General features: G+C 38.0%; 1 protein-coding gene across 8 annotated transcripts in view; it reads right to left on the bottom strand.

Annotated features, from left to right (window-relative positions):
- The window catches only part of BCAR3 (BCAR3 adaptor protein, NSP family member), an 86203-nt gene that overhangs the window by 50170 nt on the left and 14501 nt on the right, over positions 1-21532 (bottom strand). For 4 of the 8 annotated variants that reach the window (XM_032117771.1, XM_032117773.1, XM_032117770.1 and 1 more), the window contains exons 2-4: positions 19822-19936; positions 18108-18222; positions 1443-1767 (exon numbers count right to left, since the gene is read on the bottom strand). In XM_032117771.1, coding sequence (XP_031973662.1) covers positions 1443-1767; positions 18108-18222; positions 19822-19908 — 527 coding nt within the window. In that variant the 5' untranslated portion in view covers positions 19909-19936. Of the gene's footprint in view, positions 1-1442; positions 1768-7562; positions 7587-7692; positions 7716-7886; positions 8345-18107; positions 18223-19821; positions 19937-21532 lie in introns of those variants that run through there. The other 4 variants (XM_032117774.1, XM_032117775.1, XM_032117777.1 and 1 more) reach the window with 4 other exon arrangements.

Genomic DNA, 21532 nt, shown 5'->3' with positions numbered 1-21532 from the left:
CAGCACTTTTTTGCTGCTATGACTCAACAGGCACAAATTGTATTCACAGGCTTCATTAATAACAATCTTTGAATCTCTTTATTAATTCAAAAGCATTATGTTTTCATTCTGACCAGCAGACCTTCCTGACATTTTCCTCTCAAGCATTCTGTTCGTACTCTTACTGGTTTGCTGAAGTGTTCTTTATAGGACAAGGTTGTCACATTCATGTCATAAGACAAGGTATCAGTAGGATTTGGTCTCTCAAGAAAATAATATTTAGTAACTGCTCTTGAAAAAGAAGATATAAAATAAAACTTCAGGGTATATCACCATATTCTTTTCACAGCAACACCCCAGGCTGCTTGCGTTCTCTAAAAGTATGTAAATAAAAGAAGCAAATTATGTTTTAAACACCAGTTCATATAAGCAGGTACATCTCAGAGATCAGTGACAAAAGAGTACTAAACCCACTTAGATCCTTTCTTCTTTTAAAATGAATGGGGTATAGAGAAGAAAGACTTCTTTTTAGGTGAGAAGAAAGCTTGATCCCATAAAGCACAAGCAAAAAGCATAAAAAACCCACTCTAGACACAGAAGCTTACTCACAAGACTTGAAAACCAAAAAATTGTAGTGATGGACACAGCAAGACTGTAAATCCTAACTCAGAACTCGTAATTTGGATATATTTTCTCAGCCTTTAACTCCATCAGCCAAGCAACCAAACATTCTCTCATTTCTATGTCTAAGTGATCCACTGCATTACACTGAATTTTTCTTTTGTTAGCTGGAAATTTTTTCCCCATTGTATAGATGTCAATACCAAAACCAAAAAAAAAGGACATTTACAAAATTAATTACTTTTTGTAAGCAATGAAATATCAGTGATGATAACAGATTCCCAAAAGAAAGGTTAGCTGTAAGAGTATAGGTTTTTCTCAAGAGTTATGCATATGTTAACCACAAAGTCAGGCAGGAATAATAAATAGGGATAATTTGTCATTAGCTCAGCGTACATGGGGTTCCAGTAAGTCTTTCATGAAGAAGGCTTACACACAGCTCTAGATTTGAGGCAGCTGGAACACCACTCTCCTTTTCCTCAGCCCTCTATGCATATTGCATGGAATACAAATCAAAACCAAGTTTGAGCAGTTATGACTTTTTGATTAAAATTGCTCTGTTACAACAATGCAAAGGGTGATATCAAAGCAATTCACTGACTTTAAAAAATTTTCTCCATGGGAATAGTACACGCAATATTATACCTTTTAAACATGCAGAGGGAAGACACAGTCATTAAAAATTATTTACATCTTCCATCAAGACCTAAATTGAATACTGGGGGGAAAACTTAAGACTTATAGTAAACAGCTGTATCTATAACTGGGCCTTCAGAGGCTTAGAAGAATATGTAATAATACCTATGCAACTAACATATGCAAATTAAGGTTTTACAACATACCTGGCATGGAGTTTGCCGCTCTTTCCATTTTCTGGAGGGTACTCTTCTATAACATCCTGTACAAAAGGTGGCTGCTGCCGTGTTCTCATGTAAGGCAACATTCCCACGTGGCTAAACATATCACAAGACCGAGTGGGAACTGTCCCCTTCTTCTTCCTGGGGAGAGTGCCATGGATAGAGATGCCTTGAAAGGAGTTTGAGTGATGCTCAGTTGGTGAAGGTTTTGTGGTCAAAAGGTCCATGGAAGAAGCTAATGAGAACTGGTGGTTCACTGGGCCATTTCTAGGAATACTTGAAAATTTTCCTGCAGCTATCATTTTTGATTCTGGAAAAACAAAACCAAGATTTCTTAGTGTGCATCAATCATGAAAGCCCCCACTTAAAGGAAGTTAAGTAGCATAACTAGCAAAGGTATCTGAAACTGAACTTTTGCTTTGCTTTGAGGCAGTCAGATACCTCAAGATCCAGTCATGCTGCTCTCAACTGCACATCAAGCACACATGTATAACTTTATACATGTTAAAAGTCACTACAAAAAACAACAAGTCTGGACAAACGTGCAAGAGCAGGCCCTGAACAATTCTCCATTTTTATCCACAGAGTTCCTCTTTTTTGCTTTTTAACATCCTCTGAAGACTCAGACATCAACTTTGAATCACTGACAACAAGTAAAGTTTTAAGAACATTTTGTCAAAAAATAAAGGACACTACAGCTTGGTTTGAAAGAATATGTTTTTAAACCCAGAAGCTGGCACACTGTGAGGAAAAAACTGTTGCTAAGGAGTCTTGCTCAAGTAATAAATCTAGCAGATAACTGGTCACATATTTCTAACAGGCTGTAAACTAAACGGCTCTACCCAAGAGATAAGGGCAGGAGCAGATTACTGGAATTCTCTTCTTCAGCATGCCCAGCCTGCTGGCTCAAATCGTTGTTGACAGAGAGATTTGCATAGCTGTCAGTCTCTGGTACACTCAATTACAGTCTGCCGTACAGTACAGGTTTTTCTGTTATCGTGAGCAAAAAGCTTTGTGAGACAAACACTTCAGGCTCATTAACAAATTACTGTTCTGTTCCTCAAAAAATGCTGCCCTGTGCTCAGTTTATAGTTTTGTATTACAGAAGACAGGCTGCCTTATCCTATGCAGTTATATTAGCCTGCAAAAGCCTAACAGAACAGACCACCTGACCTAAAGCGCAACCAGTCCTGTATTATTTAACCTAGGTGTTAGTCAAGCAGGTGCTTCCCACAGAAACTGGAACAGCCACAGATGCTGCAGAGATTGATATGAAATCAGAAAGCAGAAGCACTTTTGGAAATAACAGTTATGGACAGAGGGAATCTGTTCTGACCGCAGTCAAGTTTCATGCTGAAAAATAAGATGAGCACCCTGAAGGCCCAGGAGCCTGGAAGTCAGCTGCTTACAGCTACGTAAGAATTCCTCCTGGTTTGGGGAACGCACAGGTGTTGCAAGGAAAACAGAGGTGCCTCTATATTCCACCCACTCCCTTCTCCAGCCTTAGCATCACAGCTACCATCAAAATGTTTCTGCACTGAAGCTACTGTTACTTCTACTCAGAGGTTATCATAACAGGCTTAGTTTTACAGTAATGCTAAAGCTGATCTCAAAGTATGTAAAAATTCTGCTTTTTCCTGCCAGCTGCACTGCAGATATTCGCCAGCTGGATAAGGTTTTCAGACTTCAACAACAAATCTCTTTCCAATTCTCCCTTATTGAAAGTCCTACAACAAATACTCAGTAATTAATTTTTTCTTTTTTATTCTTCCATTTGCCAACCCTCTGTCAGAGCACAGGTACTATGTACTATAGCAGAAAAGTCTCTGGAAATAGCACTTCTGCCCAGGGAGAACCCGGCTGACTCTGGTCACATCTCTTGATGAAAAGAGTAGAAAAGATTTGAGGTGTTAGCAAAGAACTGACATTTTTAGTCACGTGGATCCAAATAAAATACAAAATCCTAAAGAAACCAAAATACACTCTCACAAAAAATCTGCCATAAATTATCACATAGGCCCTTGATATGAAGTAGTAAATCATCTCTCCATTTATGATGTGGTTGAAGGACATAGTTTCTGCTAGTTTCAGCTAGTACTAAAAATCACATAATTATTTCACAATAATTGCTGTAAAGTCAGCTTTGCATTATAATTGTTCTAAGCAAAAGAGCTGGTCCACAGATAGGAAGATCTAAAATGCAAATGCTTACCACAAAGCTGAAACCTCCTCTAGCTAAAACAAACTGACTGAGCTTGTTTCTTGTAAATTCAGCTTTGTTATTAGAACAGAATGATACAAATTATTTCCAACAATAGAGGGAAAAAGAGACTTCTTATAGTTCATACAATCATTTGAAACTCAACTTTGTGTATTCATTGTAGAAAAGCAAGAAACATCGTTTATGGAATCTGAAAAAGAAGCTAGCTGGCTCATATTGTACAAATCTTGTTCTCCTTTCAGGGGCTGCTGAGAGTCTGTGCTTAATTATTGTACTTTCTTATTGGTTTATATAAAAACCACCCCCAAACCTCTGAATTCCAACTGTTTTAGTTCAGGTTATCCAGTGAGAAATTTTCTCCTAGCCTTTCCTGCAAGGTTACCACTGCTGTGCTGAAATTACGACATTATGTGCAAGCAGGTATCAAACCCAAGCTGTTACAAACGTAACCATTGAAAGCTTTGGTTTAATAGCTGATGAGTCCACAATAGGCTTACTGTGACATTAAACTGTCAACCACTTCATGTCTGAGGATCCACAAAGAAAGCTGAGAATTCACTCTCCTAACCCAACCATAAGATAATTCTTACAGCAGCCCAGTAGTTTTCAATCCAACAGTCTGAGAGTTTTCAACAAATTAACGACCCCCTGATGCACAGCATTTTCCATTTCACCCCTACTTCTAAGAAGTCCTTAAGAATCAAAACCAAACTCCCAGAGTTGTCCTAATCATTGCTTCTTTTAAGTAGTACTCACGTGACTTACAAATTCAACCCACAATCCTCAAATTCATACCTGAGTTTTGTTTTGAGGAATCAAGGGAGAGCTCCACAGTTAGTACAAAAATACCTGCACTCAAGAACTTGCAATATACTTAGCCACAAGTATGCGTGCAGAAGCTTTGATAATATTTCTAACAATCCTCCCTGCAAAACCTCTTAAAAAAAACCCTCAAAAAATCCCAAACAAACAAAAAACCCCACAAAACAAAACCCAAACAAATAAAAAACCCTAACCAAACGATAAAACCCAAACAAAAGTGAGAACAACAGGTCTGCTAGCTTCCACCATACATAAGTGTAAACAGAGAACTACAACAATCAGATCAGTAACAAAAGTCCTGCCAAACTATCCATACTGTTTTCTTGTATTGAATATAAACACTGGAAAGTGGGAGCCTCTTCAGCTGCAGACTCTGGAATGTCTCAAATACTTTAGTATATGATTCAAAGAATGTTTGACTTTACTAGATATAGAAACCCTGAAAATTTTACTCCCTAAGAGACAGTGTGCTTTGAACATTTGCCATCATGCAATCAACAATAGAAGTGGTAGAAATTGTAACAGAACAATGGCTCAAAAGGAACTGCAATTTAATTGTACACATTCCTATTTGTCAAAATGCAGCACCTAACAAAACAGAGCACTTTGGAAATCATACAAATTTCCCCTAACCAGGTGCAAACAAGATGGACTCATGCCAATATAATGTTAAAAATGGCAAATGAATTTGTATTTATACATAGAGTGGCACTTTTCTTTCTGCAGTTTGTAATTTGGAAGAATATATGGGAACAGAATTGTCAGGAGTCACATTGTGAATTCAGAGAACTAGAAAGCATGAAGGTTTCCAGGTAACTTCTGACATATTCTAGGTTTTTGTTATGAATGAGGGTGAGCAAATACAAATGAAGAGGGCTCTAAAATCAACATGGCATTTAGAATAACAGTATGAGATTGGACATCGAATAAAATATGTATGTGGTGGGCAATTCCAAACAGGTGGGGTGTGCATCTCTTCACATCATTGCTCAAAACAAGAAAGAACCATGAACAATGAAACAAATAACTTTCACCTCCCTAAAACAACATACTAAATATCCTTCTGCTTGTGCCATCTTTGGGATTCAAATCCAAATTTTCTGGCTCAGCTTGTCCTCATGAAAGCTTTCTGATGTTCCCACAGCCTGAGGAAGTGTTCTGATGGTTCATTCAAAATGACACAGATATAGGATTAAGTGCCCCTTCCATACTACAACATAACACAACCAATGGCAGGGTCTTCTACTTTGCTGTTTCAATATACTGGAGGAAGAGAAGTGAGGGAAAGGGAAATCTTCAGTTCAGCCTCAGAGATGCATGAAGGGCATAGCAAACAATCCAAGGCTGTATATGCTCATGCTAATAGAGACCTCATAAAAGGAAAGAGAAAAGCAATTTCAGAGTTCCAAATCAAACTCTCAAGCTATTTCAAAACTCAGAGTTATATCTAAATCAGTTTTGGACATTATAAGACCCACATTTCTCTCAAACCCTTATTGATCTGCTACTTGGGTGATTCTCTTTCTTAGATCTAAATCTCTAGAATTTATACCTGGAGTTATCATATCACCAATCTTTACTATTATATAGGCTATGAGGCTAAGAGGGCTTGAACATGGTTTAAGATACTCAGCTGACTGTTAGCAGGTATTTAAAAGACGGAATCAACTTTTGTGAAAACTCTACTTACTTTTGCCACATCAAATCTCCTCACAAATTCCTCCCACTCATCTCCCCTCCCCACCTTGAAATCAGCAATAATAAATTTCAGCAACTGGAAGACCCATTACTCTCTTCTCCCTGCTAAGTTATTTGGTGTATTTGCATGCACTTTGCAGATGCATACAGAAAAAAAATGAAAGTGAACATGCTTAATGGTGAAGAAAGTCAAGGTCAGGACAAAAAGGCAGATGAATTTCCCCAGATTTTTTTTTTTTCTGTGTGAAGTAAGAGAATAAGGGAAACAGAAAAAGCATAAGTTAAAAGCCTCTGAAGTTAACATATCATAGGAAAAAATACAATCAAAACTGTAGCCATTATAAATTCAAGGTGGATTTCATGTTATCCCCCTAGAAGCAGTGTAGTATTCCTCATTATTGTAACAAAAAAGAAAGGATTTCTGCTCCCCCAAATGGCTGAGAAGCAGCTTTCTGCAACCTGTATTTTCTACTTTTGTTATGAAAAAGAGAAACTGATGCAGTAGCTTCTATAGCAAACATGTCACAGGACTTTGAGAAGATTAAGGTTCAAGAACCTACAGCCTGTTATGATACAGAGACATAGATTGAGAAAGCATATGCAGTAGTTCAAAGGCTTTAAGCTACTATCAGAAAAAAACATGAGTCTGTCAAACATCAAACATCCCCACAAGATTAGTCAGGTCAGTGCTTCCAAAGGGTCTTGAAGTGCTATCACAGTGTCCATGCTCTCCTTCTCTCTCTTTATGTATGTCATACAATTTCCAGTCTCCTCCTATACATCCTTGCACTGTAATCAGTCAGCTTATTAAAAAAGATATTTTTAACTATTATTCTCACACAACAGAATACACACAGGCCAGGATAAATTATCTTTGAAATGTCTTTTTCTCATGATGAGAGAAACAGATAAACCCCATACTCCTCTTTATGAATTTTCACATGTAGAATGCCTTCATATCTATAAAAAATGCCAAGAAAAAGTGATCATTGAAGATGATTCAATAATAAGTACAGCTTTCTTCATTTGGCCATGAAATTATCTCTTAAATGTAAGTGCCCAATCAGTTAGCTCAGTAATCCTGAACAGTATGAAGCCCTGACTTGAAATAAACTTCTCTACCCATTTTGCTGGCAGAAACAGAGAACTTTATCAAGGTTACAGTCAAATCTAAGTGTTTGTTAGCCAATTCTTCAAAATACAAGCTTTTGTTCCTTTTCTGGTAAAGGAAGCAATTTATTTTGACCTCCTCTGTTCCCACGATGTTACAAAAGAAAAAAAAAAAAGAAAAAAGAAAGAAAAGAACAACACACTAACTGAAAAACCCTTTCAGCATTACTATTTCGAACTAGCAACCAACTTACGGAAACCACAAATTCGGACAGAAAGAAGTGCTTCGCTCCTCTTCAAAAGGCAAAGAAAAAAAAAAAGGACAGAAAACAGCGTTTCTTTTCTCTCTACTCAGGGAAGTATCTCGGCATCTCGAGTACGCACCAGGGTTTTACACTTATTTAACAGATTTCCATGGATTCAATTCCCATAAAACCTAAGCACTAGAGCCAACGTCTCAGTCGTCACAGTCACAGCTACGGCACTTCTAGCAGCCCGCAAGCCATCCCGGGCAGGGGCAGCGCTCCCCCCCGCCCCGACAGCGCTGTGGGGACACAGGGACACTCGCACACACTCACACACAAAACCAGCTCTTCATTCTCTGCCCGAGAGGTCAACGCTGTCCCCGCAGTTACCGGGTCTGATCACTGCTGCTTCTCTCCAGGCTTTCTGCGGATCGGCTAGAGCGTCTGTCCTGGCGATCTCCTGGCAGCGTGTCCGGCCCGCGTCCCTCCCTCGGGGCCGCGGAGCCGGAGCGGGCAGCCGGGAGGGGTGGCCGGAGGCCGGTCCCACAACAACAACGGTGCGGAGCGCTGCCAGAAAATGAACGGGGACGCTCTCGGGAGAGCCCAAGGTCTGGCCGTGCCGCGGTAGGAGCCGGCGCGTAGCCAGCACCAGCCCGCCCCAAAGAAGCGCAGTTCGCGATAACTTAAGGGTGACTCAACCGGAGCCTTCTACGAGCGCTTTATCGCTCGCTGTCCGGTCCGCCACAGCCCGGCCGCAGTTCCGTGCCTCTCCCGCCCGCCACACGAGCCCCTCCCGGCCGCCCCTCACCTGGGGCGGGAGGCGGCTCCGGCCGCTGCGCAGCGCCCCGGGCTGGGTTAGGGCTCCCGGCCACACCCTCCGGGCCGCTCAGGCTGAGTCTCGCCGAGCCCCCGGCGCGCCAGAACCCGGCAGGCCGTGACCTCCCGATGCCCTTTTCCATCGATTTAACAATTTAGGCTCCATAATTTCGTCTCTCAAATTAGCACTACAACAAAAATTAACAGTTTGCTAAATCCAGCCTTTTCACAGACGATTCAGAGCCTATTACGCACTTTGCACGCACAATTTACTTGTGTTGGAAGACGCCCCCCTCATCCTACCAAGTCGCGTGAAGTTATTTGTGCAACAGGTTGGTGGAATAAAACTCATTTTCTACAACAAAGGGTCAAATAGCTGTACAGATTCGGCAGCTACCGACAGAACAGATGGTCACTTATCCACTTATCCTCCTTTTGTAAAGTATACCTTCAAAAAAATGAGATAATTATAGATAAAACCTTCGTTTTCAACTAATTACCTCAAGCACCTTCAGCTGTACCATTGACTCAGCCACAGAGCTTTTGCTTTAATACAAATCAAGGCACACTCAGCTGACTTTTAAAGCACTGTCTAGATCAGGTTTTGTTTGTGATTTTTTTTTTTTTAACGCCGTGTTTATCTCTTGCCCATTGGCTCAGTCTTTCAGGCTGCCTGGCCAACATTTCTCTGGTTTTACCACAGTTATTCCAGTTGTTCAAAGCAATTTCAATTCCCATCGTATCAGAACTCATAAGTCAACATTTTTCAAACGTATTCACAGCTATCCTATTTGCATTAGCTTTCCAGAGGCAAATTATTTTCTGCCTAACCAAATATTTAATTGATTTTGACATCAAGTATTTGATCCCTACTAGTTGTATGGTGGTTCTCTTTTGGGGGATCCTCTTCATGCACTATTTTCATTTCACTCTAAAGTTCAATCCTTTCATTATCTTCCTCCATTTTTACCAGGACTAGCTTTAATAAATTGCTTCTGATGTATCTACTTCAGAGTCTGACTTCATGATGTTGCTGAAGTTGTGGTCCTAAGATAGCTCAATGACAAATGCAGTTAAAGATCACGTTATGTATCTTCCAGGACCTCTGTATATTATCAAGCCAATAATCAAAAATAAATGAAACTGTGATGGTGTTCTCACACTAAGCAAGTTAAACATCCAATAGTGACAGCAGCAGGATTAAAATTCCACGGGATGATTTACCACAGTCACATCTCTGGGTACTGGGTAGAATTAGGACATCTACCTCATCTTACACATTGTCCATTACACTGAATTTTGCAATCTGAGAGATCTGAAATATCTCACAGCAACTGACTTTTTTTTTTTTTTTTTTTAAATGAAGCAATTAAAACCAGAAAAAAACACTGGACCTTCATTTGAAGTGAGCTACTGATAAACTAAGAAAGCTACCAAATCTTGACAAGCTGATGGCACTCTGTGTTTGTCTTGCCAGTTGTGAAAAGTATTGAGGATAGAGAGGCACCAGAAATATTTCAGGCACAGTGACAGATTCCAGAACTTCACTGCCACGAGTAACAATCTGTGGAGATTTCCCATAGGATGTTTCACTCATAATCTTTCTTCAAAATATACTTGGGAGAGGGAGGGAAGGAGCAGGGGGAGGGGAAAGGAACCTAAGAACACCAGACTGTGATCTCATGTTGGACACCAAAATGCCTCACCAATATGTCCAGTGCAAGAAAAATAGCATTAGGGTGAGAATACAGAAAGAGGAGTTGACATACCTGGATTCCACATTCAGTTCTAATATTCTGACCCACCTATTTCCTGTATGACATATACTAACATTTTTGTAACATACATCACTGTGGTAGTTATTTTTCACAGAGAAGACTGTATAGTACTCTATCAGCTTATCGAGTGGAAGATGCTACAGAAGTGCAAACTATTATTTTCCTCATTGCATAAAGGAAAATGTCTTGCTTCTCTATCTAAACCACATGTTCCACAGTACAGGTAAAAGACATTTAAAACCATGCCAAAAACTCTGATCTGTTAGCACATAAGATGGTCTCTATTGGCCGATTCTAGTAACTTCGGAAATTTTTAGGCACTGTAGTTACATAGGAAGTAGTGTCATGCTTGTCATTTTTTTTATGACTAAGAACCAGAAAAAGGGCAGTAATTTCCTTAGTAGCATGCCTACGTGCTAAGTAATGGGACTGTAGCTGGGCAGCCCTGCCTAAACTGTGATTACTCTTGTATGAGTCATTACATTCTTTTCCTAAAGTTTTATTTTGTCTTCAGGTGAAATTGAAAATTGGTCTTTGTCTTCATGTTTGACTATTTGCACAACCCATCCTTGCACATACTTGATGCAAATCGGTAACAGAGAATGTGCCTACAAGATGCAAGAAGGAAAAATTCACAGGACTGCCTACAGTAGCTCCATTGGTTGTGAGTTACTCCGCATTAAGGTAGATTAGATTCCTCATTGCAAAACTTCCTTTCATACTTTCTATCTACTTTGGAAATGAGCTTACTGAGCTGTAGGATGAAGTCTGGAAGCACCAGTGTCCTGAAAGAAGCACAGCACACATCACACACTGCTGTGGCCTTCCATAGCCATCCTTGACTTCTGCATTCTGAAGGGGCGGAGTATGTACAGGTGCATCTTTTCACCTGCAAAGACACCCAGAAAAGCAGCTAGCTGAACAGATAAGTGAGGAGGAACACAACTGGGGCACAGGTCCCAAGACCTGTGCTGCTATAGCTTGCATGCCTTAATTATGCCAAGAGTTGTGTACTTGCCAGTTCTTGAGAGCATTTTCAAATGTGCTTGGCTTTCAAAAACAAAGAAAACAATGGGACAAAACAAGTGGATTCATGGGAAATTTTCAATTTGTCCTTAAATGTCAGAATTCCAGTCTTCCTCAAACAACCAGGAGTAAACACATTTACTCCAAAAGCACTGTTCTGCAGCTTCAGTGATAAAATGCAGAAGTAACTACACACGATGAGGACATGGCATATGTGGATTGCTCACACAGCAGTTGTTGTAGATTCCCCGATAAACAAAAGTCAAAGCAATTTGCTACTACATACTTGTCTTAGAAGAAAAAGGACCCAAACAAACAAAATGCTACACTTGAGTCTCAACTCCCACAGATGCCACATAGAAAAAATAATGATCATAGCTGTTGGCTAGGAAATCAAGTTTATTTGCTAGTAATTTTCAAGTTAATCAAAGATATCAGGGCAAATAAGAATGACAATATCAACTGAAAAATGCTCCAGCACTTGGAATCTGACAATATTTATTTTATCTGTGCTTTCTAATGTCCTCCCTGGCTGCCAACTGAAACAGGCAAGTTTAGTCAGCACCTATCCAGACCTCCAAAACAAAACTACCAACATCATCTCTTGTTATTTGACCTGTCTTAGGTCTGGAGACACAAGGTCTTTCACAAACTCCCAAAGAGTTATCTGTTATGAGTCAGTGTTCAGAAACCTCACAATCCCCAGCCTCAGAAAAGCTTGCAAACAGACATGTCCCACAGCTGATCATTCTGCAAACAATGTTGTAGTACAGCAAGAGTGTTTGAGGAGTTATATAAACTCAGTCATTGTCAGATATAAACCAGTAAAACCATCATCTTGAACAAAAAATAATTAGTAATTAAAAATAAATCACACTGATTCTGTGACAATATGTTGTGTCCCTTTCCCTCCTCTTTCAATTTGGTATTGAAAATCATGTGAAGCCGTTTGTGTTGGCATTGATTAGACAGACCTGTTTCAAAAGTTTGAAATACACTGGTAGAATGGCACTAAATCCAGTTTTCATTTGATGACTAGTTTTGGTAAATGATACTTTAAACTGGAAAGAAGCTGGACGATGTCTTATGGTTCCCTTTTTACTAGAGGGTCTGTTTTCCTCTCTTTGCTTTTAGCAGTGCTAGAACTGTTACTGGGGATCTAAGACTTCCTTGCAAGTTTCAGTTTCTCCATGTTTCTGTTAAAAGTCTCAAATACAGGAGAATTACCAGCCTCTCTTTACCTGTGACAGATGTTTTTAATTTAGATGTAGAGGTAAGGATAAACAAAAGGCCAGAAAGCACCGGTAAACAAATTTGGAACTTTCAGTAGATGAAATGGTACTGTCAGAGATGTTTGTTAACAACTCTGTAACAGCATTTACATTTCTGACCTTCTCAAACAGAGAAAGCAAAAAACTCCAAATCCTTGTGTCTCTCAGTGAGAGCAAAATAGACCACACAGGTTGCAATGCCACCTCTATTACACAGATCAAAATGTTCAAAGCAGCTTCCTCTCCCCTCTGTTGGCAAAGCTACCAGCATACTTTAGCATGAGGTTGGAATCTGACAGGTTGACACTACATACCACTGCCGAAAGCACTATGGCTGCATTTGTAATGTTTCAAAGAGCAAAAGCACCAGGATGTGTAGAAGGACTTTATCTGAGAGTGACAAAGGCAAGATATTTGGGGTTGACTATGCCAAACCAGTCATGGCTTTATGCTAATTATAATGGTCATCTAATAAAAACACAGGAGAGACTCCCTCAGTTATTTTACACCTTCTTTGGAGATGGACTTCTCTATTTATATTGTCCCCAAGCGCAAGTCAGGCTCTGTAGTGATTGCTCAGCTTCCTTCTTAATACCACACAACTTAGGTCTTCCATATTATAACAAGAAATCACTTCATATTTGACTTCATACTACTGCAGCATGGCAAGAAATACAACATAGGCAGAAACAGTTATCTAAGAATTTAGATGCAAAATCTAAAAGCAGGAAGTTATGGAATATTAATTGCATTCAATCTAATTCAGGTTTTGCATATTACTGTATGTTTACCCCCAATAAATTATGTCAATGCATATATTTTATTTAAATCCAGTAAGGCTAGATAAGAAAGCCTGTACAAGACAAAAAGGAAATATTCTTTATACTTTTTGCCTCTCGGAGAAAAACACTGCAATATGTTAATGAAATCACATTAGGCTATAAAATGCTATTATTCTGAATTCATCTCAGTAAAAGAAGTTAACAAAGTTCTAGCTCTTAGAACACCTCCTTAAAAAAAAAGCTTATCACATTGCTTCTATATTTCTTTCCACTCATCACTCTACCAGTGATATATAGAAACATACATCACGAATACATGCAAATGTATACAAATAGTTTAACAGTTAAATGATACAAAGTTTTCAAATATAATGCTGTATTTAAATTCATGTCCCTAAAGGGAAAAAAAAAAAAAAATCTTCCATGTCTGGAAATACCCAAGGCCTTTTTTTAATTGTATCAGAATAGACATTTTCATTTATGTGTTTACATTTCCCTCTCTATAGGTACCATTTCTACTGGACTGAAGGAGCTGGTCACATCATAGTGGGATTCCTCAACACATCTGAAGCATGATTTATTCTTTTACTATAGGTCATAAAAAATCATAATAGACTCACACTCCTACAGACTGTAGCACACTGTGGTAAATGAGACTAAATACAACAAACATAAAACAATATGATTAATTAACACTCTGGTCCAATCCCACATAGCATAAACCCTGCTTTAGAGGATACTAAGAAAACCCCAGTTCCTTCCAGAAGCACTACTCTACAAGTCCTGGGCTGTGGCTTTCAGGATGTGTCTGAACTGCTGATTGGTGCAGGACAGAGTGCAATGTCTCATGCTCAGGGAAGGAAGACCTTTCTGAGTAATACAAGAGTCAGATTACACCTAATTTGTCACCACTTTTTGTCATACCACACGAAGCCTCTTCTAGAAGAGGATATGTAATTTCCTGGCTTTTCTAAGATGCCAAACAAATATTTTAAACAGGTGCTAGCTAGCCACTGAGAACATTCCTATGAGCATAGCCTGTATTTTTTGCTTTTCTTAGAGGTGCTAGTACCCGAATTTTGGATGCATCTTGATTTCACACTGTGACAAGCCCAGGCATGTTCCAGGCCTCACCACTTAACTCTACAATTTCCCTGGAACAGAAAACAGGAGGTACATCTCAAAGGAGTCACAGCATGTGATGAGTACATGAATGGATACTGGTGCAGATGGCAGGACATCAAGATCCAGAACACGCTACAGCGCACATCAAAAGCTAAGTCAAGATATAGCCAAAAAGATCATGGAATGAGTATTTATGTCTCTTCCCATTCATACCTTTGAAGCGTTTTGTTAGATTAAATGCTTAGAGACTGAGAAAGTATTCTAAGAAAGCATCACTATGGATTGCTGTGCTCTTTCATGTTTTCACTCGACATCTACTTTGCCAGTAGCTGATCCTGGAGAAACTATTAGTCTGATTCTGTACATGGCCACAGAGTCCCCTGTTCATGAAACAGGGTAGGAAGTATATTTAGAACTGGTAACAATTTTGCACTTAGGAAGAAAATCTTCAGAAACTGGGAACACTTTTCCACTTGCATACTTTGATTTGCAAGGAAATGAAAGGTAGTGATAAATCCTAAGAAAATACTGGAGATCATCAATATTTAGAGAAAAAGAAACAAATGCTTTCTTGAAATTTGTAAGGCTGCACTCAGAAGAAGAGATTAAATATTCCAGAACAACCACAGTTTTAGCTTTTAGGCCTAAATTAATTCCATCAGCTGTCAGCGTTTGCTAAGAGATCTGTCAGGAAGAGCCATCCTGGCATATCTCTACAATCAACAAAAAATACAGACTCCTACAAAAGGTAGTGAACTGAATTATCTGCTGAATTCATCTGTCTCTCTCCAATAGCAGAGGGAGCAGAGAATGACTTGCCTCCCACTTAACACTGTGATTTCAGTTTGGGCAGCAGAGCTGTTTCAGCCAGCAGGGCTCAGCTCTGCTGTCTCTTCCGTGGCCATTCAGGCTCATACGAGCGTTTGTGCAGCTGAACAGGGAATTGGCTTGGGGACTTGATGCGGATGGAGAGGAGAGGAAAAAAAGGTGGTTTTTCAGCTAGACATATTTCCCAATGGGTTCTCCATGCAGCTGCAGGATAGCTTTACAGACAACTAAAGGAATGATAGAGAGATGGGAAAAAGCAGCTAAGGAAAGATGAAAAGGACACAGACTGCTTAGGCTGGGATTTTGGAAACTCAGCTTCAATTAAGGTCAAGAGTCAACAGCACAGCAGCCTTTAAGTTTTCTGATACAGACCAAAAATATCAGAGCCCCATTATTCAAATCACTGATCCACTATTAAATTCATTCTGCCAGCTTGAAGTGGTTTAACAATTTTGAATGTTTATTTTCCTACTGATTACCTAATGCTGCTCACAAATCAGTTATCCTAGTCACTTCCCTATCACTGGCTGCCATAAAGATGGCATAAAAGCATCAAGCTAGTGAACTTCGTATTGTGTACTCTGCCTGATTCAACAGATATGTGATCATGTGCACATGTTTCATCCAGTTCTCATGTGTTGTTGGACATTATGGCAATGAATAGATTATGTCAATCCACAGGTCTTGCTATTAATTACTGTGGAAATACAGCCCAAGTAGCTGGAGCTAGACAGGATGAACCCAAATCTTAGTGTACTGAAACATGTCCTGTTCAGAGTAGTTTCAGAGCCAAGATAACATTTTAGAAAACAGAAAATGTTTTCACAAAAATACCCAAAATTTAATTTCACTTTTAACCCCGTGCAAATGCTTACTTATTAAAGTGACTTATCACTTGAAGCACTCTCTGGAAACTGTTGAACAAGCACCAAATAAAATGTTGTTGTTTAAAGCTCAAAATAACAGCAAACATAATAAGATAGCTTTTGCTCTTTGCCAGTAAGTACATTAGTAGGACATTAGCATTTATTTAACAGAATAGAAAATTTTAAACATTTTCTCTAATGTCTAACTACAGTGAAGTTCAGTGCTGGAAAACAAGCATTTCAGTGTAACTGATTAGGCACTTTGCTCCTAGACACAGCATTCGGTCAAAGACAGACACAAAACAAAACCATGTCATAATAGGCTGGAGACGGGATAACAACCATTAGTCCCTACTGTGAAAACAAACCAGTCTTCACTCTCGTGTATGACTGACTGAACCGATCTGTTTTCAACCTTCCCAGAAATCCTTAATAAATCCTTAATACCAAAGCTATTCAGGATGCAATTTTCTGGTGTAAACAGAACTTGGAGATCAATGTGTCTGTATTTTTTTCAAGCATGTCATTCAATTATACAGTTAATTATCATTAGCCAAAACCCAACAGTGAATGGAAACATTGCTCAAGATAAATGCCCATAAAAATATGAATATGAACCAACACTAATTTTACTAGAATTTAGCTTAAAGAGTTCTAGCCATTAACTGCCAAAAAGAAAAAAACAAAAGTCAAATGGCATCATGCTGTCACTTTGCATAATCTGTGTGAAAAAATTCATATTCACTGAAGCCATCAGCAATACATCAAGATTTGATGTAGCTCAACATATTTGAAGCAGAGCAATCATGAGTTGGAACATTCTGGTGAGTTGATTGAAATGTTGCATAACTATCTACAAATCAATTTACCACATGAATGACAGTTTGAACAGTCCTTTCCTCTGAGAAACAGTGCTACGTTGTCAATTGTAATACATTCTGCACTCCAATACCTGAAACGATTATGAAATACAGTCCTGATGCATGCAAAAACAAATATCAATTGAAACACATCCAGTTTCATTGCAATCATCAACTGAAATAATTTCCTAATCTGTTCACAATAGCAGTTACAAAAATGTCGTATTTACATCCACCATCCAACCTATGAGCCGTAGAAGTTGTGTAATTGTTAAACCAATATTGAACTCATCAGAAAACATTGAGGAAATACACCGACCTACTTGTACACAATCAGTTCTAGTTCCTTCTGAAAACTTCAGTAGATAAACATATTTTATGAATATTCAATTTCTACACATGGTCCAAAAGTCTTATCTTGACCAAGAGAATGTAGAAGCAGGACTGTTAACCAAGTAACTAAGTGCTTCACATTAAATTTGTAAAAGCCTTCAGCAGTGATCTGAAGAATTATTGGGCAGAATGCATAATATTTTTATCTCATTATCTTGTGAACAGTTCTCAAAATATCCAGTACAACAAGTCACAGTTGAATAACTTCCACTCAGACTACAATGTCTTACAGGGCTTGTTCCAACTCTCATAAACTTGAGTTGAATTTTGATACTGGACTGATAAAAACAACAAATGATGCAGTGATCAAGTCTTAATTCATAGCAAAGTCCCTAATGGAAAAGAAGGACTTTTGAGCTGTGTAAGCACTCTTCCGCTCCTCACTAGGGATGAAGTAGGATGTGCACAAATTAGCTTGGTTTAGACCTTCTGATATGATCTTTCCAAATGAGGAAGATGTTTGTGACACAGACTTCTGTCAATTATGGTGTGTTAACATTACTGTGTCTTGTTAAGATGAAGACTGTGAGAGCACTAGAAACTGAAATGAAAGTGGAGCCTTTTCTAAATGACAACTTTTATAAAAAATACAGGGTATGTTATTTTGTAAACCCATGCCAACATATGAATGTTTAATTTTTGTTAAACTGATGTTTAACAATTCCTCTTATTGTCTGTGTAAAGTACCCCTGCATTCAGAGCAGTATCCAGGCTGAATCAGGGTATTTGTTTATCATCCTTTGTGACAGGGAAGCTTGGGTTGCCTTAGCTCATTCCTTAGTCTTTAGGAGACAACATTGAAATCTTACCTCTCTTTTGTTTTACCTCCTGAAGTAGCAGGATGTTGGAAATGAGGTGTGTTCGGTGGCCTTGATTTTCAACTCCCAGTTTTCTAAGGTCAATTTCCGTAAGATGGAATAAGTCCTGTAGCAAATGCCAGAATAAGAAAAATATTATACTATTAATTAAATAATTAATTATACTATTAACACAGGAGAATTCAAGTGTCTTTCAGATACATTTCCTGTTTCTCATACCATAATAGCTAAGCTACATAATAGCAAATGTATGTATATTTATATGTTATATGAAGACCTCTTGTCATGATTAGGTATGTCATTGAAGGAATGAGGTATTTTTCTTTTAAAACATTAATTCATTGTCTCTCAATTTTTTCTCAAAACACATCTGGTCAAGTTATCTGGAGAGTTTCTAAAAACTATGACTTCTTTGAGTTTAAAAAAAAAAAAAAAAAAAAAAAATCTCCAAAAGTGCTAGTATGCCAATTGCACTTAAACTAATATAGGAAGACGTATCTCAGCATGAACTGATAGGAATAATGATTTTGGAAAGGAAGGTTGTGTATAATGGAGATGATATTCACTGTAATAGTAGATAACATGAGTTGTGACACTGTTTTGAAGAACAAGAATTTCCATATGATGCATTTGGGTAATCAAACCTGAATGGTTCTCTTTTAATCCACTTTCTCTCCAAAAACTCATTACTATTTTTTTTTCAAAATAAGTTGCTGAATAACTCCAGGCAGTATGTATAAGTCAGTACAGAATTTCAATTTGATGTTGATTTATAAGTAGGTACAAAGCTTCATTTGATGATAAAAACTTTCAGAGCAAATAGGAAATATATCAAAATATATTTCTTTATAATTTTACTGTGTTTACTGTGTTTTCGCTGTAAATAAGATCAAGAGAGGCACATAGAATGTACAGTATTTTGTTACTAGCAAGTCATGTTACTGAAAGTGGCCTTTTCTAATGGAGATTTGCAATTTGGACCCTAAAACACAAAATGAGATTCACTGTCTAAATAATAAGACAATTGACACAGAGTTTCTAGTGTGAACCACTGTTTTTGAAGCTGTAATTTTAAAGTCTTTTTTTCAAACTAAAACCACTCCAAAAGCCTAACATTATTTGCTTTAGACTGAACAGTGCTCTTATTACTGAAAGCTTCAATTTCTTAAGTCACTAGCTAACACTGTTTTTAAAAAAAAAAAGTTCTCACTGTTGGAGAACTTCAGTCATGCCTGTGAATGTCATACTCCTTCTCAAATGATAACTCGTATGTAACTAATGACATGGAAGTAGGGAGTTGAATAATTATTACTTCTAATTTATTCCTTTCTAGATTTGCTCAAATGCAAAAGTTGGTACTAAGGTTGAATTCACATTTCAGTAGAAAGGATTTTTCAGCTTTGGCAACAGTGACAGAGTGTTCCACTTCTTTTCTCAAAGACCCAACATCCTTCTTCCAAATTCGGAATCATCCTCCAAGAAACCCACAAAAGAGTACAAATGCAATATGCCTGCTCTTCAAACTTCAACAAAAAGTTTGTAAGAAGGAACAAAAAGTTTGTATGATTGCTGTTAACTGAACAGCAGATGCTCAGGGTAAAACAATGGGAACTTTTACAAACACATTTTGGTTGTGTTTTTAGTAGCTTTAAAGATGTTACTTAACGTTTTCTCAAGAATTTTATTGAAAAAGGACAACTCTCACCTCTATACCATCATATTGTTCAAAGAGTGTGCAGTATTCTGCAAGACCAAGCTGGGTCAGCCAGTTAGAAATGGGTAGATACTTCATTATCTATTCCCTTCCAATGCCTACGACTCTGAAAAACAAAACCAAATTACAAATAACATTGCTTAGGAATGTTAAATGACTGAACTCAGAAAGCACTTCATAACAGGCAAGTTTCACTATTATGGCCAAAGAGATTAACACTTGTTTTTAAAACCGTTCAACAGCTTCACCAAGAATATATTTTTTAAGACTACAAATTTTATATTTAACTGTGAATACTTAAGATTCCATATTAGTACGTGAAAATTAAAAAATATCTACAATAACTGCTAGAAAGTCATCACACTTATCATCCCAGAACAAAAAGAAATTCTACACTAAGCATTAAAGTAATCCCAGAATTTCCACAGAGCAACATTCTCTTTAAAAATACATTGATAAACAGTGGCTATTTAATCTTACTTGGCCAGCTGCATTTACTCTGTTTTTAATTTGTACTAAAAAAACCCCAAACCAACAAATAAATGCAAACCAAAATAACAATACCCCTGTCCTCCATGCCCCCATATGAAAATTCAAGCAGAAAATGTTGTTACCCTTGTATGACAAGATACTAAGAAATACAAGATGCATTGCTTTCAAATATACTGCAATTACACCTTTGAATGGGATTATTTATGGCACACTTTTACATGCCATTAAGTATTTGCTGACACCTCGGTACACTTACCCTTTTTGTTTTAATGAAAAATTTGTTCCTACAGCTGAGGGAGAAAAAAATGCCCTTTCTCTCACAAGATAACTAATTGCCTTTCTGATCTTGCTGCTAATGGTAGTTTTGGCAAATAAACTCAAACAACTCTTATTCAACCAGTATTAATTACACTGTTCATTGGATGCAGGGTACAGCCTAGTGGTCAGGACTCAAGATATATTCATAGCCTGATCAAGGTTAAGAGTAAAACGGAATTGCAAAATAAACTGTTAAAACCACTAAATATATCATTATGAGATGTGGTTGTAGGCAGAGGGAGTTTCCTATTGTTCTTCTACTTTTACACCATTTATTTTATCTCTGGAAACAGAATTAATTTTTCCTTAAGGCAGGTAATGACACATTTTAAGATGCAAAATATGATTATAAACACACTGGCAAAGTGTGTAGCAGATTTTGGGCACATATTTTTTTCTCTACTAAGAAATGATTATCCTTCCTTTCCAGAGAAAGGAAGGGAAGAAAATATAAATGACAGCATGTATTGCAGAGAAAGACAAGATCTCTGTTCTATTTATCTATTCCAAACACTGTCAGTTCCTGTACATCTAAGGACCTGCAAAAAGAGATCATCATAGGTTTAGTCAGGTCACTAGATTTTTGTGGGATAGAACCACTAAGGTGCCATGACACGCTTCTATTTATTCAGTTAGACTTCTGTTATTACTTAACAAGGTCAAGACTGAAGTTATTCTGGACTCCTTATGTGGAAGGTCTTGCAAAATTATCCACATAATTTATACCATTTCAGAGGTTTTCACATAAAAATAAACAATTTAAATCCAACCTAGGTTTGTATCATTCTATTCCTGAACACCACCTGTTCAGAGGCTTTTATGAAATCAAATTACTGCTAAAAAGTTATGAAATTAGTAATAAAGGGAGATTCCTAGCGTGCCTCCCTGATCT

Source organism: Corvus moneduloides, chromosome 9 (genome assembly GCF_009650955.1).
Source record: "Corvus moneduloides isolate bCorMon1 chromosome 9, bCorMon1.pri, whole genome shotgun sequence".
NCBI classification, from domain to species: domain Eukaryota; kingdom Metazoa; phylum Chordata; class Aves; order Passeriformes; family Corvidae; genus Corvus; species Corvus moneduloides.
This window is presented reverse-complemented; position numbering and strand designations above follow the sequence as displayed.